We start from the raw sequence: 18,218 nt of genomic DNA on the forward strand, positions 1-18,218 counted from the left end.
CCGTGTAGTATCCTACAGAGGATAATTTTGCTGCAGCGAGCCCCTGAGGTGTTGAATACGGTGACCGGCGAGCTGGTGGCAAATCGTGGAAGACAGAGAATCATGGCAAGCACACAGTGAATCTAAAACAGGATTCACTGCCGTGCGCTCACCATAGAATCATCTGTGAGATTGTAAAAGGTTGCACTGCATCCTGGGAGGTTCTGAGAAGACAAGGCAAGAATCTGTTTTTGCACCTAAATGCAATGAAAATAAAATGTCATTTTTTTTTTTTTTTTAAAGATTGGACTATAGTAAATAAAAATCTAAGATCAACATTATTTTTTAGTGGGGTATTATTATGTCAAAAGAAACAATATTCAGTTTGATAAAAACCTGACTTCCTATACATTGCCAGTGTGATGAGCAGTGTGCGCACCAATATCCCACTTTGGAATTATTGTTGGTTAAATTCTCCATCATGCAATCCCATTATTCCATATTATAGCCAAATAACCCAATAACCTGATTTTGCCCTGTCTCAAGGGTCCACTAGCTGGTACCGGAGAACAACATAATAGTACCTTGTGTCAATGGATATCAGGTTTTAGAATGTGCACTTGAATTACACATTACAAATCTACCTTATCCTGCACAGGACTACGGTATGGTGCATTTTCTACAGTGCATTGTAGGGGTGTGGTACGGGACTCCGACAGTCGGGATCCCGACAGTCATTATCCCGACTGCTCGGAGTCAGACAGCATGGCGAGCGCAAAAAAGCCCCTTGCGGGCTCGCTGTGATTGCCATGCTGCGGGCACGATGCGCTCGCCACGCTGCAGGCACGCTGCGCTCGCCACGCTGCAGGCACGGTCGCTCCCTACAAGAGCCACCTATTCTATTCTCCCTCTATGGGGGTCGTGGACCCCCACAAGGGAAAATAGCGGGTGTCCGTCGGGCACCTGGCTGTCAGCGTTTTGACAGTCGGGATCCCGACGTCGGGTAAACGACTGTCGGGATCCTGACTGACGGGAACCCGTCCGACACCCCATTGTTGTTACTAATCTGGTACATTATCATGCATGCACGAACAGAATTTACTATTTATAGATTTGTCAAGTGCCCAGACCTTGCATTATCTAATTGTTAGCTAAACCTCTGTGGAAGCTGGCCACACCTTCTCTGGTGATTGGCCATTCCCCTACACATGGCCCCTGCCATTGCATTCCCCTCCATTGGCCCTTCATGGCAGTCTGACATTGCACCAGATGACACAAGCAATATCCCCCTACATCTGGTGCTACATTATTTGAATACACAAGAACGCCAACCAAAAAAATAAATAATGGTCTAAGAAATAACTTGCCTCCGATCTTTTATGTTTATTGCATTATGAGATGTGACTTTATTAAAAAAAAATATAGGCATAAAATGATGTGCTGATTTCTTATAAATACAACTCAGTCCCTGTTACCTTTTGAAAAAAAGACAAATTTCAGAAGACAATAAATTGGCAAAAGTTTCTAACAATCATTGCACATTGTAATATATCATAACATATCACCCCTTCATTAAAATAAAACAAAAAGGCTAATTTCTGTTAAAATCTATGACAATTAATATAATAAAACAGTTTCTTTTTTTTTAAATGTGGACACTTCACAAAATAAAAAAACTGATATATATATATATATATAGATATATATATCTATATATATATGCAAATCTTCCACACACACACATACACACACACACACACACACACACAAAATACATCTTCAGATTTGGTCACTTTAGATATTAACATTTGTACATTTCTGCAGGAAGGTGATGTACTGTATGCTAGGTTGTGGTGGAGTGCTTGCATTAATGTGTCCCACCTACAGTGCACAAACATCCTGTGATCACTGATATTGCAGTCTCTGTACTTCATTTATATACAATATGGCTCAATAAGAACACAAATATGTTACTAGCCACATCTTTATATTCAATCTCCAGTGCAACACATCTTAGTCCGTTAAGTACTATATATATATTTATGTTACAATAAACACACAGTTTATGAAATGTGAGGATTTCTCTTTTATTTAAAGAGGTCTATTAAAATGTAACTTAAAAAAAAAACCACTGCTACGCATCATTAAGCAGCAAGTACCTCACTACTCATATGCTATTAGGTATATTTTTCCTCAACCCTCCTTGGCCAAGAATGCCATTCGCAAATTTGCATGTTTACCTGTACTTCCTTCATTAAAATGATCTAACTACTGTACTTTCACAGATTAACAGACTGGTCAATCTCCAGTTGTGCTTCAGAAAAACAAACACAAAAATCCATGTTTTTCTCCTGTAAGTGCAAAGCAACATCCTGTGCAGCTACATTGGTCCTAGAATTAGGAATTCCATCACGATGAGCACTACGAGCTGTGGGGTCAAGGAATTCAATCGCCGGTTTCATCTCCTTCCTTCTCTGTAATGGCCTCCAAGCTTCGTCTAGGCTTGGATGCCTCAGCATTTCCAGAGGCTGCCTTGTTCAGTCTACAAGATACTGCAGCATAATGAATTTGCTTTAAGTTCTCCATTGTCTCTGTTTTGGCATACTTCAGAAGATCCGCCTGTCCCTGTAAAATAATAATTTGGTTACATTTTCATACCATGGTTTTTGTTTCTCAAAGTTATAATGCAGACAAACTGGAACAACATAATACATTTTAAAGAGTCTACATACCAGATGACAGGTTTGTGAACCAGTGATGGAACAGCATAATTTTTAATAGGCATTATGGTGTTTGGCATAATACATAATGGACATAATGGTGTGTAATTTAACGTGTAATGGACATTATGGTATAAATGTTTAATGTGCGCCTTTGGCGGACAATGACCCTGTTTATGAAGCATATTGTGAATTTTGGCTCAATGTGTGGCATTATGTGAATTCTGGCTCAAACCATGTGCCATTATGTGAATTTTGGCTCAATCTGTGTGGCATTATGTGAATTTTGGCTCAATCCTTGTGGCATTATGTGAATTTTGGCTCAATCCTTGAGGTATTATGTGAATTTTGGCTCAATCCGTGTGGCATTATGTGAATTTTGGCTCAATCCGTGTGTTATTATGTGAATTTTGGCTCAATCTTTGTGGCATTATGTGAATTTTGGCTAAATCCTTGTGGCATTATGTGAATTTTGGCTCAATCCGTGTGGCATTATGTGAATTTTGGCTCAATCCATGTGGCATTATGAGAATTTTGGCTCAATCCGTATGGCATTTTATGACTTTTGGCTCGATCCGTGTGGCATTATGTGAATTTTGGCTCATTCCATTTGGCATCATGTGTTATGCTGTGTACACATGGTCCGATTTCCTTTCCGATGTTGCCGATATAGTCAACATCGGATCGGCATCGGATGCAGATCGCAAGGGTTTTAACCCTTGCGATCCCGATCCGATCCCGATGCGCGTTCACATATAGGAAGCCAGAAAGTCTTGGCTGCCTTGTCTATATAGTGCAAATCTGAACTATATAGTCAAGATAGGATGCAAATCGGATGTGCCTTAAGATCCTATCCACGATCCTATCTGATCAGATCGTGGATAGGATCTTAAGGCACATCTAACGTGTGTACACACCATAAGGGGCAAGTATAATGGGGTCTAGTATTTTGTTGCATAATGTGTAGAAGTTGTATACGGTGTGGTACACTACACTCAAGGACATGCCCCCTGCTGAGTGGCCACACCCCCTTTCCCGGGGCGTGCCCACAACTACATCCTTCACTTTTGTCGACATGGTGGGCTTGCATACTTTAAATGCCAGGGCCTATTTTTAATGCCATTTCCACCCTCTCTCTGCCGCTCTCTTATTATGTACACTGGCACCACTAACACCGCCCCTCCCCCAAGGAGGGGGCACCTTTTATCATGGTGCCCCCCCTGTCATTTTATCCTGGGTAGGGAATATAGATTGTGGCAGGGACTGATTGGTCAAATATTCTCTGTAAAGCGCTGCGGAATATATGTGCGCTATATAAATAATGGATGATAATAATAATATAACTTTTTTTAAATGAATGAAGCAAGCTTTTGCACATACAGAGACATTTCTGTATACATAGTCCAACATTCAGTTTTACGCAAATTGGGTTCTACTAACCTCTTTTTATAATGGGCAGCCAGATACTGTCCTGTATTTTTGATGTGACTGGTAACCTAAAGGATACTGAATTTCTCCTCTGATATTAATATTAATTAATGAAGAAATGAGTTTGAATATCTTGTACCGTACATGGCACTTCTCGTGCTTGTAGAGTAATTCTATGTGTGTCTCACCGTCACTGCCAAACCTTTATTTCTGTTCGAGAATATTGTGTAAATTCTCCTGGAAGGATGCAAGAATTCCACCACGTACATGAAGCTGGGAAGCTGGATTGCAAGGTAGGTAATACTTTTAAATATGCTGCCATTTGCTTCAAGTTTCTTGCTAATAGTTCAGGAAATCTATCTCATCCAAAAGATTGATATGGAAAGTGATTATTTGTAAAGGGATTATTAAGGTATGCTCTAAATTGTATGTTGATTACTAGGATGCTTTATGTACTGTATGGTGATGGAGAATTGCATGGTGGTTAGCAGGATTCTCTGTAATGTACATCATGTTGACCTTCTGACTTTTGACCTTCCCATTATTGACCTAATGCTTATATCAACCTTCTGACTCTGTTGACCTTAGCCACGTTGACTTATTTCAGGTGTCCACCTAAGGCTTCCCTATGCAAATCTACAGTATTTGATAAGTACTTCAACGGAACGTGCACTACTACAGTATGATACATGTCCTGTCCTCGCTATTTATCCCCTGCCACTTGATGATCATACAGTTGCTGTACTAATACATGTCCAGTGATAACAGAACTACACTATTAAAGTACACTATTGCTGACAGCAACTAGCTCAACAAGCATTAGCTTGGACACCACTAGGTCGACATGACTGAAGGTCGACATGGGTTAGGCTGACAGGGTCATTAGTTCGACACAAGCAATAGGTCGACATGGGAAAGTCAACAGTCAAAAGGACACATGGACACTGAAATGTAGCCCCACGTCCCCTCGCATGGCTCGCCATGCTTCAGGCACACTATTTTATACCACGACCTAGTAGATGGTAGGGCATGAAATACCGCCTGTCTTGACTGTTGACCTTCCCCATGTCGACTTAATGCTTGTGTCAACCTAATGACCCTGTCAACCTACCCCTTTTTTGACCTTCAGTCATGTCGACCTAATGCTTGTAGACCTATTGACCGTATCCCAAATACTTATACCAGGTTAACTTTGAGTTCCAAGTGAATTTGTCAAAATAGGTGTGAAAATTGCCAAGCAAACATACCTCATAATGACCTGTAATGTTTCCCTTATATAGGAAATATCATTTATTTATTTATTACACATTTTTATTTGAATTTATATAACAAATGTGAGTGACATTTTTAGTGTATATGTTGCATATCTCTCACAGAGATGTTGGCACTCAAAGGGTTAATACATTAATGATCTAATTTTTTTATTTCTAAATCAATCTATCTCATCCAGTAAGTGTTTGGAAACCCAAATCCGAGCTTTCACAATGTTTTTTGCATATGAAAGTTGCCTACCTTATTTAAAAATCTGCATAGCTTCTAACAATGAAAAGAAATGATGCTCTATTGCGGCGGGTGACAACCTTTTTTCTCTCCCGTACCCCTTTATTTGGCTTTTCATTTAGGAGTACTCACTTCTCTCAATTTGATATATCCACAGTACGAGTGGAGTGGAAGTGAGCCGTATGGGTAACCTTAAGATGCCCATACACGGTGCGACAGGGCAGTGCGATGAGATGCGCGCTCCCTTGCACATGCCATCGAACAGCACATAAAGTCTGTGCTGCCCGTGCTATTAGTACTAGATTGCATCGTATCTAGTACAAAAAGAACGCTGATGTAGCACATTGTATACTTTTTATACTAGATGCTATGCAATCTAGTACTAAAAGCACGGAGTTCATTGCACCGTGTATGGGCACCTTCCAGCCTGTCTTTATATTAATGTGAAGCGGAGGAGTAGTGTGCCTCTATGGGCAGTATTCAATGAGAATTTTCTCCTTGCATGGCGAGAGGTTTTTTTCTCTCGCCATGCACTCGCCGTGTTTTGACTGAGATTCTCCATGTTTGGAGATTCTCCGTCACGGGTCTTTATACACTATTCAATGTCGCAGGGGCTCGTTGCCCCTCGCGGCGAATCTTAACCCCTGCAGGAGCCGTGGGACGGTGGCAGGCAGGGAGATTGAAGTCTCCCTGCCTGCCCCAGAACGTATGTGGAGGGGAGGAGGGCTCCCCGGGACACAGGCAGCAGAGGTTGCCCCCCCCCCAGAGCCAGCAGGGGACCGGGTATATTCACTGCTCCCGATCATGCATATGTAATGATCGGGTGCAGTGAATATATGAATATCTAATGAGCGGCTCTCGGCTCCGGCCCCCTGCTGGCTGTTCTGTGTAAAAAAATAAAAATAAATTAAATATATATTCATGTGCTATAAGCACATGAATAAAAATAGCATGCCCCTTCTGAGAATAAAGTTCCTGATTTTTTTACACCAAAATAAAAAAACAAAACTTTTATTTTAAAAGTTCACATTCCACTTCTCCATGAAAAGATGGAGAATTGCTACATGGAGAGACACGGCGAAAATCACTTAGAAAGATGGCGAAAATATCACATTGAATAGGGTGGTTCACTTTTTGAGACCAAAATTCTCCCTCCAACGCGAAAAAAGCACAATTTCTCCATAAAACACAGAGAATTTTTCTCATTGAATACTGCCCTACGTTTGGCAGCTGGCTGTGTACTGTCTCTGGGGTTCCCTATAACACCTGTAGGATTAATGCCACTGCTTCCTCCACCCGTGCCAGCATGGGGCATATGATCAGAAATATCTCCCATTAAATTGCTGATCGGGCAAAAGCACGAGGAGACGCGGATGACGCTGCAGACGGAACCGGAAGTGACGCAACGGTTCATCCCCACAGGTGCGGGAGACTTCTAACACCATCGGGAGACTTCTCCTTCCACCATTATCAATATTATTTTCAAGTACCCCCAACCGGTCTGAAGAGTACCCCAGGTTGGGAACCACTGCTCTACTGTATCCTAAAAAGTTATGGACAAAATCTGATTGGTTGCTATGGGCAACATCACCTCTTTTCATTTTTAGAAGCTTTAGTAAATTGACCCCATCGTGTGCCAGGAAGAAAATAAAAACCTTAAGAAATTATGTGGTAACTTTCCTAAATCTTCTAAAAGTGAAAGTGGGGATGTTGCCCATAGCAACCAATCAGATTCTGCCTGATTCTTTCTATTGCATCGTTTTCACTTTTAAAAGCTTTGGGAAATTGGGTGTGTCACCAGCAAGTTGCTAGAAAGTCATTAGGTCAACATGCATTTAGGGCGACATGTGTCTAGGTCGACAGGGTCATTAGGTCGACATGGGCAAGGTCGACAGTCAAAAGGTCGACATGGGGTTTTTCACAGTTTTTTCCCCCGAATGTTGACATGGACACAGGTTAAAGTGCACCGCATCTACTCGCCATGCTTCAGGATCGGTGCCTCGCTTTGCGAGGCACACTATTTTATTCTCTTACCACTCCCTAGTGGATGGTAGGGCATGAAATAACGCCTGTCGGCACAGGTCGGCTAAAAAAAACTGTGAAGAAACCCCATGTTTACCTAACACATGTCGACCCTGTTGACCTAACCAAAGTTGACCTAGACTCATGTCGACCATCCTGCATGTCGACCTAATGGTGTCGACCTAATGACGGTCTAACAACTTGCTGGTGACCCAATGACCGTATCCCAGTAAATGTACCCCTATCTGCCTAAAAAGTACTTGTGCCCAGCAGCATATTACATCAGAACCTGCTCATCATGGGGGTAAAACCACTGATTGCACATATTTATAATCTTAAAGTATACACACATATAAACTGTTCAATATTCTTATGGGGTTTTTTTTATCCACTCCCCTCTCCCCGGCAATGTGAAATAATGTGGAAGATGAATAACTTGAAGATGCCGTTGTAGACAGCGGCGCATACCGCGCATACTGACAGTGTAACTTCACTTACCAATAATTGTACTTTCACTTTCCATCACATGCTAGGAACAGATGTTTTTTTCTGGAATTGGTCTTATTATACTTCATTGGCAATGTTAAAAACTGTGACATTGTCCATTCATCAGTAGGATTCAAAGAATAATAAACTATTACTTATTAACAGTTCTTTATATAGCACACACATATACCATAACGCTTCACAGAGAGTTCTTGGCCATTCACATAATTCCCTGCCTGGGTAAAGTTTATAATCTATACTCCCTACAACATAGGTGTGCGTACATTGAGTGCTGTGCCTTCCCTAATCAACATCTCCCTGCCTCTAACAATACCTTTCACCAAATACTTTTTAGAACTGTAATCCATTAAAAGAAGCGTCCATGAATGAATTATGTGTGTTTTGCATTATCAATTGTACTAGACCAGTGTCCTATAACTACATACCTGCGTCATCCATATATGTTTTTGACTTTATTTGCATGTACTGTTACACAGAGTAATTAGAAGATTAAAACTGAAATAGGCAGCAGATTATGGTGTGGCTAAGAGACTTTTTATATTGTAGCGAGTGACAATAGATGATGGTGTTAGACACAGGGCCGGCGCCACCACTAGGCAGGACTAGGCATTTGCCTAGGGTGCCGGCCAGTGGAGGGCGGTACTGAACCGCCGAGGTACCATAGAGAGGGAGCAGGGGAGTATATCATCCTCCTCCCTCTCCCCTTCCCCCATCCTACCCGTTAATTAACGCTACCCCCTCCGCGCCGCCCGCTTCCTGCTCCCCGCTGGGGGGATTTCAGTGCGGCAGTATCGCCCACACACACTCCCCCCCCCCCGTTCCGTAACGCACCCGCCGAACCAACACCCCCCACTATCGCCCGCACACACTCCCGCCTCCGTGCCGTAACGCACCCGCCGAACCCCCCCCACTATCGCCCGCACACACTCCCGCCTCCGTGCCGTAACGCACCCGCCGAACCCGCCCCGCAGTATCGTCCGCCGGGCGGCACAGGGGGCTTTGCCTGGGGCGGGCGGGGGGCTTACACCGGCCCTGGTTAGACACACCCAATGGGCAGTGTTAGACATGCCCAATAGGTGGTGCTAGGCACACCCTTTTGACGGTGCACCACCTAATAAAATGTGTTGCGCACGCCTATGCCCTGCAATATGTACCCTACACACCATACCTGCCTACTTTAAAAATAAGGTGACCCTCTCGGCTTCCCCGGAAGAATGGGCAAGTCTCAACTCTGTGGGCAGCCCCAGAGGGTCGATGACACGTCATCCCCAGCACCGCGACCATTACTCTTCCTCTCGGCTGAGCCAACCTGCCAGCTCTAGCATGAGAGCAGCAATGAAGTCAGCGCGTGTGCTACACACACACATATAAACTAGGGTTCATTTCATGTAAAGTACATAGTAGAGATATTAAATTGCAGTTATCAGATCTAAAACCCAACAATTGATAAAAATGCCCCATAGTACTACATTAACTTTTTTTTTATACTACAGTTTCTTTCTGAGAGAAAGAATTCATTTTTATTTCACCTCGAGTTCTGTACAAGATATAATTGGGCTTTTGATAATAAACAATCATTACTGTATTAGTGCTCCACAGCATGTTACACAGATCTGCTGTAAGAAGTGTACAGGGAATGCTGACACTGACACTGACCTCCTCCCATTTATTGTATACAGTGTCAGACTACACATTGGAGACCCCTTCTATTATCTGCTGGATGCTTTTATGTCAGACAGTTAGTTTGCCACTGTTCCAATTAAAGCAGACACAGCCATGCTTTAATTCAAACCAGACATGGTGAAAGGCCTTACTGAGGCATGTAATTGACATTTCACTCTACGCAGGGAACATATGAGGTTCAAACGGCTATTCTGCTTTCCTTGTTCTTTTATGAAGCATGCCGCTGTTCCTGCTATGTGCATCAGTAGTCTGCGCAATTTCAAGAGGTGACCTGTTTTACATAACGAGAGAGCAAATGGCTTAGTCAGTGTTGATGGGAGGTTGTATCTGCTCTGTAAATAGTCATGAACCATTATTTTTTTAAATAGTTAAGGACGGGAATATTTGGAATAACTACTAAAGCAATATAAAGAGGCAGTCTAACAGGAAGGCAGCCATCAGTCCATGTGACAGATCAGTAATAGCACATGTTCTGAATATGCCATCTATTTTGTATCTGCAGTCAAGGCTGATGCCTGCTTTACATGTCTGAACTGATCGGCATAAGGATGAAGTGTGACGGCTGGAGGGCGAATATACTCTGAAAATGTATTATCAGCAAACAAGGCCGGGATCAGATAAAGGTCACTATACGACCACAGAGAAGAAAAATTAAATAATCTGCTGTGTTGCCAAGTTGTCAGATTCCGGCTAAGTGAACGATTAGATCTTCCTAAGGTTTTACTGCAGAATATATAAACAGCAATATTCTGACCTCCACCCGGTACATAACAGGAAAAGAACAATGACTTCGCCATACTTGGGTATATGAACTGTGGATGGAAGCAATGCATGTCTGTTTTGCTGACAGATGTCGCATGCATTCTCACAGTGGGAGGTTTATCAGCTCTTGGAGCGAATTTATGTACTAAACCAGGCATGTCCAACGTTGGCCCTCCAGATGTTATGAAACTACACATCCCAGCATGCATTGCCACAGTTTTGCTATTAGAGAATGCTAAAACTATTGCAAAGCATACTGGGATGTGTAGTTTCAAAACATCTGGAGGGCCAACGTTGGACATGCCTGTACTAAACAGTCAGGTTCTAATGGCCTTTATACAGCTGTGCTAAAAGAAAATGTCAGGAGCCGATTGGTTGACACTTTACCTTTCCAAAATTTGATACATCTGCCCCTATGCATTCTACGTTGCTGAGTGAACATATCTGTGGGTGATTCAGAATTGTACACAACACTGAGGTAGATGTATGAAACAGTGATAACGTGCCTGGTACTTTATCACCAGCCAATCAGCTCCTGACTTTCCATTTTTAAACCCAGCCTCTAACTTAACAGTCAGGAGCTGATTGGCCATTGATAAAGTACCAGGCACTTTATAATTTCTCCTCCCTTATCATTGCTTCATACATCTACCCCTCATTCACATCTAGCGGGGGTACTGGTGGGTAACAGGGCATTCACATGTAGATACATTTAATGAGGGAATAATTGCAGACTAGGCAGAGATGTGTGTATGCGGAAGTTCTTCTGTTGCTAGATAGATCTCTTGCGCCAAGGACAGGGCTGTTGTATGTGTGCACTGATCACAAGGACTGTTATGAAATCAAGGGTATACTGTAGGTAAAGGGGCATCTTAGACACATAATGATGTGATGATCTCTGCATATGGCCAATTTCCATTCCATGTTGTATAATTCCCCCAGGTTATTACTAAGTGGCCCTTTCTTTGTGATTGTGTGTCCTAATGATTCATAGCTGATCAGTTTTTATCATAGATATTTCCAATACCCAATACCAACACTTAAGCAGCCTACACACAGGGAGATGTGGGGAGATGAACTTTCTGAGCAATGCTCAGATCACTCAGAACTGAGCGACACGTGTGCCGTTGAGCGATCTGTCAGGGCCAGTGTTCTCCGTTAGAACTCCCTGACTCCGCGATTAACTTGATTTATCCAGCATGCTGGATGTTAATTTCCCGGAGCGATAGCGATGCTCGGGGCAGGCATCACTATGCCCCGACACACGCAGCAATGTAGGGGCATTTAAAATGCCCCGGGATCGCTATGTGTGTAGGCCCCATTGCAGTTGACTGGTTAAGCTCTAGCACAGAAGAGTTTTGCTGAAATGACTTGTTTGAAAAGATTGCATCTTATGACAATAGCACAATCACAGTCCCCAAGCGCTTCAGTTTGACCCTTTCCACTTATAATGTGTTACTCGGAAGATCACATGGCTGTATGGTTCAGTATGTAACGGTTCATAATGGGTTTGGCGGAATTGGAAAGACTGTCTGCATTATTGTAGACATCCAGTGGTGTGTAATAGCTATAGCTATTCGTGCTGATGGATTAATGTTAGTAATATGCTCCATCATCTCTTCATGTGAAAGGAAGACAATTAGGCTTTTTACATGCAATAGCTTTTATGTTGGCTTTAAAATCAATGCGTAGCACAAGCAAGGGACTGTGTATATAAATATAAAAGTGTATAATAAACACTGCAGCGGGTTACTTAGATCATAACTGCTGAGTCTCCACCATTTGTCACTGGCCTATGTCCTCTTGAGTGGTGACATAAGGAGCAGGGAAGTGGCTGGGCTAAATGCCCAGGAACCCTCTGCATAGAAGAGACATGGCAGGGCAAGTGTGAGCAAGTACAACCCATGACACCAGTTCAGAATGTTAAGCTGGGTCGGTGCCATCTTTCCAGATACTTAATATTCATTGGTGGCATTGGTTTCATGTCTGTTAGGGTGGTATCCATCCAGGCTGTTATGATATCTGTGTGCCATCTTACCCATTATAGTAATGTGGTCATAGTTTTTGTCACTGTGTGCCAAGCCACTTGACATATACATAACCTGGCACATTTAATAAAGTCAGTGGGATATGTTTCATACTCCAGCAACCGTGACGCCACCTGGTAATTTCATAGGTGTAGAAAAAAACACACTGGAGTGTGACAATCACTTCTATATGAAGCACACTGGGCATCACAACTTGTTCAAGGTCTACAACATTGCATATTATTCAATAATTAGAATGCCAACACACTTCTAACAAGCAGACACAGGGCCAGATGTACTAAGCTGTAAGAGGGCTCAGCCCGTCAGAGGGCCGCCCAGTGTTTTAAACAGTTTTTTAAAATTCTGCCTCCACCGCTGACCCCTGCCGCCCACTAAATCATCCAGACGGACGCCGCCAGCAGTCCCTCCGGTCCCCTCTCCCAAAACCTGACGCTGACGAAAGCGTTCCCCCCACCCGTGGATTGCATTGTGGTGTGTACACACGGTCAGATGTGCCTTAAGATCCTATCCACGATCTGATCAGATAGGATCGTGGATAGGATCTTAAGGCACATCCTATTTGCATCCAATCTTGACTATATAGTGCAGATCTGCACTATATAGACAAGGCAGCCAAGACTTTCTGGCTTCCGATACGTGAACGCGCATCGGGATCGGATCGGGATCGCAAGGGTTAAAACCCTTGCGATCTGCATCCGATTCCGATCCGATGTTGACTATATCGTCAACATCGGAAAGGAAATCGGACCGTGTGTACACAGCATTAGAGTGATCGCATGTGGTTAAAAACCACATGCGATCGCTCCTGCAATTCAATAGATATTATGTGCAGCACATACTAAATATCGACGCAACATTCGACCAGGCGCATGGTCCCTAAAATGTGCTTACAAATATTTGATTTATCGAACAGATGTGGTCGAAATTGAATGATTGAATGAAATATCTCAGGTGTATGGGCTACATTACATAGACTATAACCACTACTACTCACAAGCTCCATCATGTACATTGCATTGTAATAGCAAGGAAGACCAACTTTTGCCACAGTTCTGTTAAGAACAAATTTTTGCATGACAAAAGAAAACACCATGCTACTACATGCAGTTGCCCCATTCTGAATAATAGCAGAACCAAAGAAATGAAGGTGATCCAATCTAATGTGACAGCAGTTATTCTTTCGAGATTTATACAGTGGCTCTTTCAGGTCTCAGCCTTCCGTTGACTCTTCCTTGCACCAAAGGTGACTCCCCACCAATGGGTGCTTTGCTACTGGCAACTGATAAAGCTCACCCATACTTTCCTGGCCATCGTTTAGGCAGGAAGGCTTCTTTACCTTCTGTTTCATGTCATTGTATGTAAATACATTCTATGGTGATCGCCTTAGGGGGTATTCAATCTGTGCCGATATTTCCCGACGGGAAATATGGGCACTCACCTATTCAATGCTGCCGTTAATGACACCATTGAAGGGTAGGGGGGGTAGGTAGTCAGGAGTGGACTGAAACAAATCTTCTCCGGGCTATACAACCTGGTGCTTAGTATTTAGAATCAATTTATTATTTATAAAATATATAGAGGTATAATTATACCAGCTGCAGCAAGCACCTCTGTGAGTCCGCCTAGACTTACGTCGATATAGCACAAAAGAAAACACAAAATCAGATGCAATGCGCTGCTGGATATAGTAATACTCCGGATAATTGGCTAGAGCAAAACAAATGAGAAAACACTGTTTAACGAATTATAGATTTATATAAAAGACAATTGAAAATAAGCACATAATTTACATACACATAATAGGCAATACAAGAAAAAGTATAATAAAAATCATTAACGAATTTATTGAATGACAAGTCTCAACTGGGTTTCCGATTTTAAAGTGAAAAATGATGTTAGTATAGGTTAGGGTAGTAAAAAAGCAACAGGCTGTCAGTAGATGGTTAGGTAATTTTCCATATAATGAGGGATTAGTAAGATGTTGAAGTCTTTAGCATGTAAATTACGCACTTTTTTTATATTGAAAGAGCAGGCTCAAGTACATACCGGGCTATGGTGTATTATAAATTCTCACCCTCAATTTTCACACATCCCAGGGACAATTTAGGTGGCCAAGTGATTGAAATTTTCGCTCACCCTTATAGTAGCAGTATGTCCGTGCTATAAAATAAAGGCGGTCCTCTGCCGCAGCAACATATCCACTCTGTTTAGGAGAGATGGTCCTCTAGGGTGCCAGTAACTTATTTCAGCGGCCAGAGAGGTTGCACGCCAACCGGGTCCACGTGCAGCAGGAGACGGAGTAACCGCCCAGACCTCAGCGGGACAAGGATCGAGGTCGGCGGCAGACAGAGTCCACGTCCAGCAGGAGACAAAGTAACCGCCCGGGCTACAGTGGGATAGAGGTCAGCGACAAACAGCTGATTGCCGGCAGCATGGAGAGAAGGCTGCGCTTCAGCTGGACGTCTGACTAGAAGTCACGATAAAACAGAATCCCAGTATCACAGTATCAGGACGGATCCGTCTTGAGAAAGTTCCCAGCTGACTACGGGAACGAAACGCGTTGACGTCATTACAATCTGCATACTGGGATTTAGTTTTATCGTGACTTCTAGTCAGACGCCCAGCTGCACCATAGCCCGGTATGTACTTGAGCCTGCTCTTTCAATATAAAAAAAGGACGTGATTTACATGCTAAATACTGGCTTCAACATCTTACTAATCCCTCATTATATGGAAAATTTCCTAACCATCTACTGACAGCCTGTTGCTTTTTTCCTACCCTAACCTAAACTAACAGCATTTGTCACTTTAAAATCGGAGACCCAGTTGAGACTTGTCATTCATTAAATTCTTTAATGATTTTTATTATACTTTTTCTTGTATTGCCTATTATGTGTATTTAAATTATGTGCTTATTTTCAATTGTCTATTTTATATAAATCTATAATTCGTTAAACAGTATGTCCTCATTTGTTTTGCTCTAGTCAATTATCCGGAGTATTACTATTTCCAGCAGCGCATTGCATCTCATTTTGTGTTTACCATTGAAAGGTGTACAATCCGAGTTTTTATAAAGTTGGATCTGTTTTTTCAGAAACGGGTGCGGATTGTTGAATTCACAGCCATTTTTTGACAACCCGCGACCTGTTTCGCCAATCATCGGACTTTCTGACAATCGACAGCCCGAACATTGAATTCCAACTGTTGATCTGCTGTCGGACCGGACGAAAACAGCCCGGGAGTCCGTCTGTAGGATTGAATACCCCCCTTAATGTACAGCACTACATGATATGTCCATTAGACAGGGCCGGTGCAAGCGGTTTGGCACCCTAGGCAAAACTTCTAATAATGCGCACCCCCCCCCCCCCCTACCCAGTTTCGGTATTCGTTAGGAATAAATTATATATATATATATATATATATATATATATATATATATATATATATATATGTGTTTCTGTGCGGGCACCCGGTGCGCAGCAATGTACTTCAAAGGAAGAGCCAGATCACTCAAGACTGTAATATATTATATATATTTCCTTCCCACACCTGTACTCCAGTATCCCTCACACACCTGTAACCCTATCCTGCACGCTGCAATTTTCCTTACTCACATGTAACTAGGCTATGCACCCAGCCTCATCCCTAACACATGTTCCCCAGCCCTGCACCTCCCCCAAACCACATGTTCCATCCCCAGCCCTGCAACACACATGTCCCCCAGCCCTCACTTTACCCAACACACATGTTCCCCAGCCCTGCACCTCCCCTCCCTCAAATACATAAAGTATGTGCCAGTCATCTTTGCTGTATGTCTGGATGATCTGGCTGCTTGCAGGATCGGATCTTGTGCTGGAGGGGGCGGAGCTACCAGACGATCTCTGTGAAGAGCAGCAGCAGGAAGCAGAAGAGCAGGGACACAAGCCTCATAACTGCTGGCTGCTGCTGGAAGCTGAGCCCAGCAATCAACCACAGAATGCAGTACCTGCTCCCAGGCCTGGGTACCAGCATTCCAATGTGCAAAATGTGCTGGGGGAAGTGTCAGACTCCCCTACAATGCACAAAGTCCAGTAAAATACTTAATTTACATGATCACGGTACTGGGGCGCCCTCTAGTGGCCAGCGCCCTAGGCAGCTGCCTAGTGGTAGCTCCGGCCCTGCCATTAGATCACATAATATTAGTAATTTATCAGGATTGTATTTGTTATTTATAATCGTATAACTGTGACACCACCGCTAAAGCATACTTGCACCGCTGTTTTAATAATGAACAATTCTGCACATTACATTATTTCATACCTTAACAGAAATTAATGGAGAATCCAGATTTTTTGGGTAATGCCCCGCCTCTCTGCAAGAGTAGGCAGATCTTCCACAGCCCACCAGTTTCCTAATGAAGCAGGTAGGATGGGGAGATAGTAAGTGGACAATCAGATCTGTGTGGAGGGGGAGGGGCTATATAATGTGAATTGAGTCACTTATCCTCCCCCCCCCCCTTCCCTCACAGACCCACAAATTGCGGCATTTCCCATGTTGGTGGTGGGGCCTAATGCCCTGGAAAGTCCGACCCTAAATCTGTCAGCTGCATCTCCCCTCCGGGTTTCTCTTGTAATTTTTAAAAGATACAGGGTGACATTTAATGGGATGAGAGTTTTAGCCCATTGTCGCACTTTTTAAAATCGCATTTTTTGCCACGAATTCGCATATTTAATGAGCTGCGTGTTCCGGGCAAAAAAGTGCTATATGGTGCGATAATGTGCGATTTTTAGTCATGAAAATGTGCGATTTTCAGTCATGAACAAACAGGTCCCCCCTTCTGAGCATACCCAGCCCCGGGCTCATTGAGCCGGACCTGGTTGCAAAAATATGGGGGACAAAAAATATGGGGATCCCCCGTATTTTGAAACCAGGTCCGGCTGAACTGAGCATAACCAGCCCTGGGCTCAGAGGGGGGACCTCACGCCATTTAAAAAAAAAAAAAAAAAAAACATTTACACATTTTTTAAGACAGGACCCTGCACAGATCTCAATGATCTGTGCATGGTTCTGGAAAATTCGCCTGTCAGAACCTGGTCTGCATGTGTGGCGATTTTTAGTAACATTTTCCCTTTTTCACATCTCATTAAATATGCGATTTGTATACTTTATAATGGGAAAACATCTGGATGCGAGTTCCGGCGCGACTAAATATTGCACCTTCAGAATGTGCGATTTGGCGGGTTTTGCCGATTTTCGCATCTCATTAAATATGCGATTTTGGAAAACCGTGCGATTTCGGATGTTTTTAGCAAAGAAAAAAATTGCACAAATCAAATTTTTGCATCTCACTAAAGGTCACCCAATGTATCACAAAGCACATGTCCATAGCTCCAAAATGATTTGTGTTCTCCTTATAATGTAATCCTCGGGATATACATAAAAAGTACAAAAACAAGATATTAATTGAAGCTTTGAGCTGCAAACTAGTTTTACAAAGAAATAATTTATCTTCTCTGCAGTTTTACATCTAATCTAAGGAGATTGCTGGCATTTATTTCTTTTTCATTACAACAGTGAAGAAGCTGGATAG

The 18,218-nt window shown here is 42.8% G+C and overlaps 1 protein-coding gene across 1 annotated transcript in view; it reads right to left on the reverse strand.

Annotated features, from left to right (window-relative positions):
- Positions 1-1,331: 1,331 nt before the first annotated feature.
- The window catches only part of PLCL2 (phospholipase C like 2), a 190,314-nt gene continuing 173,427 nt past the window's right edge, over positions 1,332-18,218 (reverse strand). The window contains exon 7 of the mRNA XM_083188785.1: positions 1,332-2,604. Within this exon, the coding sequence (XP_083044911.1) occupies positions 2,425-2,604 (180 nt within the window). The 3' untranslated portion in view covers positions 1,332-2,424. The remainder of the gene's footprint in view (positions 2,605-18,218) is intronic.

This window comes from Crinia signifera, chromosome 5, assembly GCF_055691185.1.
Source record: "Crinia signifera chromosome 5, ASM5569118v1, whole genome shotgun sequence".
Classification (NCBI taxonomy): Eukaryota; Metazoa; Chordata; class Amphibia; order Anura; family Myobatrachidae; genus Crinia; species Crinia signifera.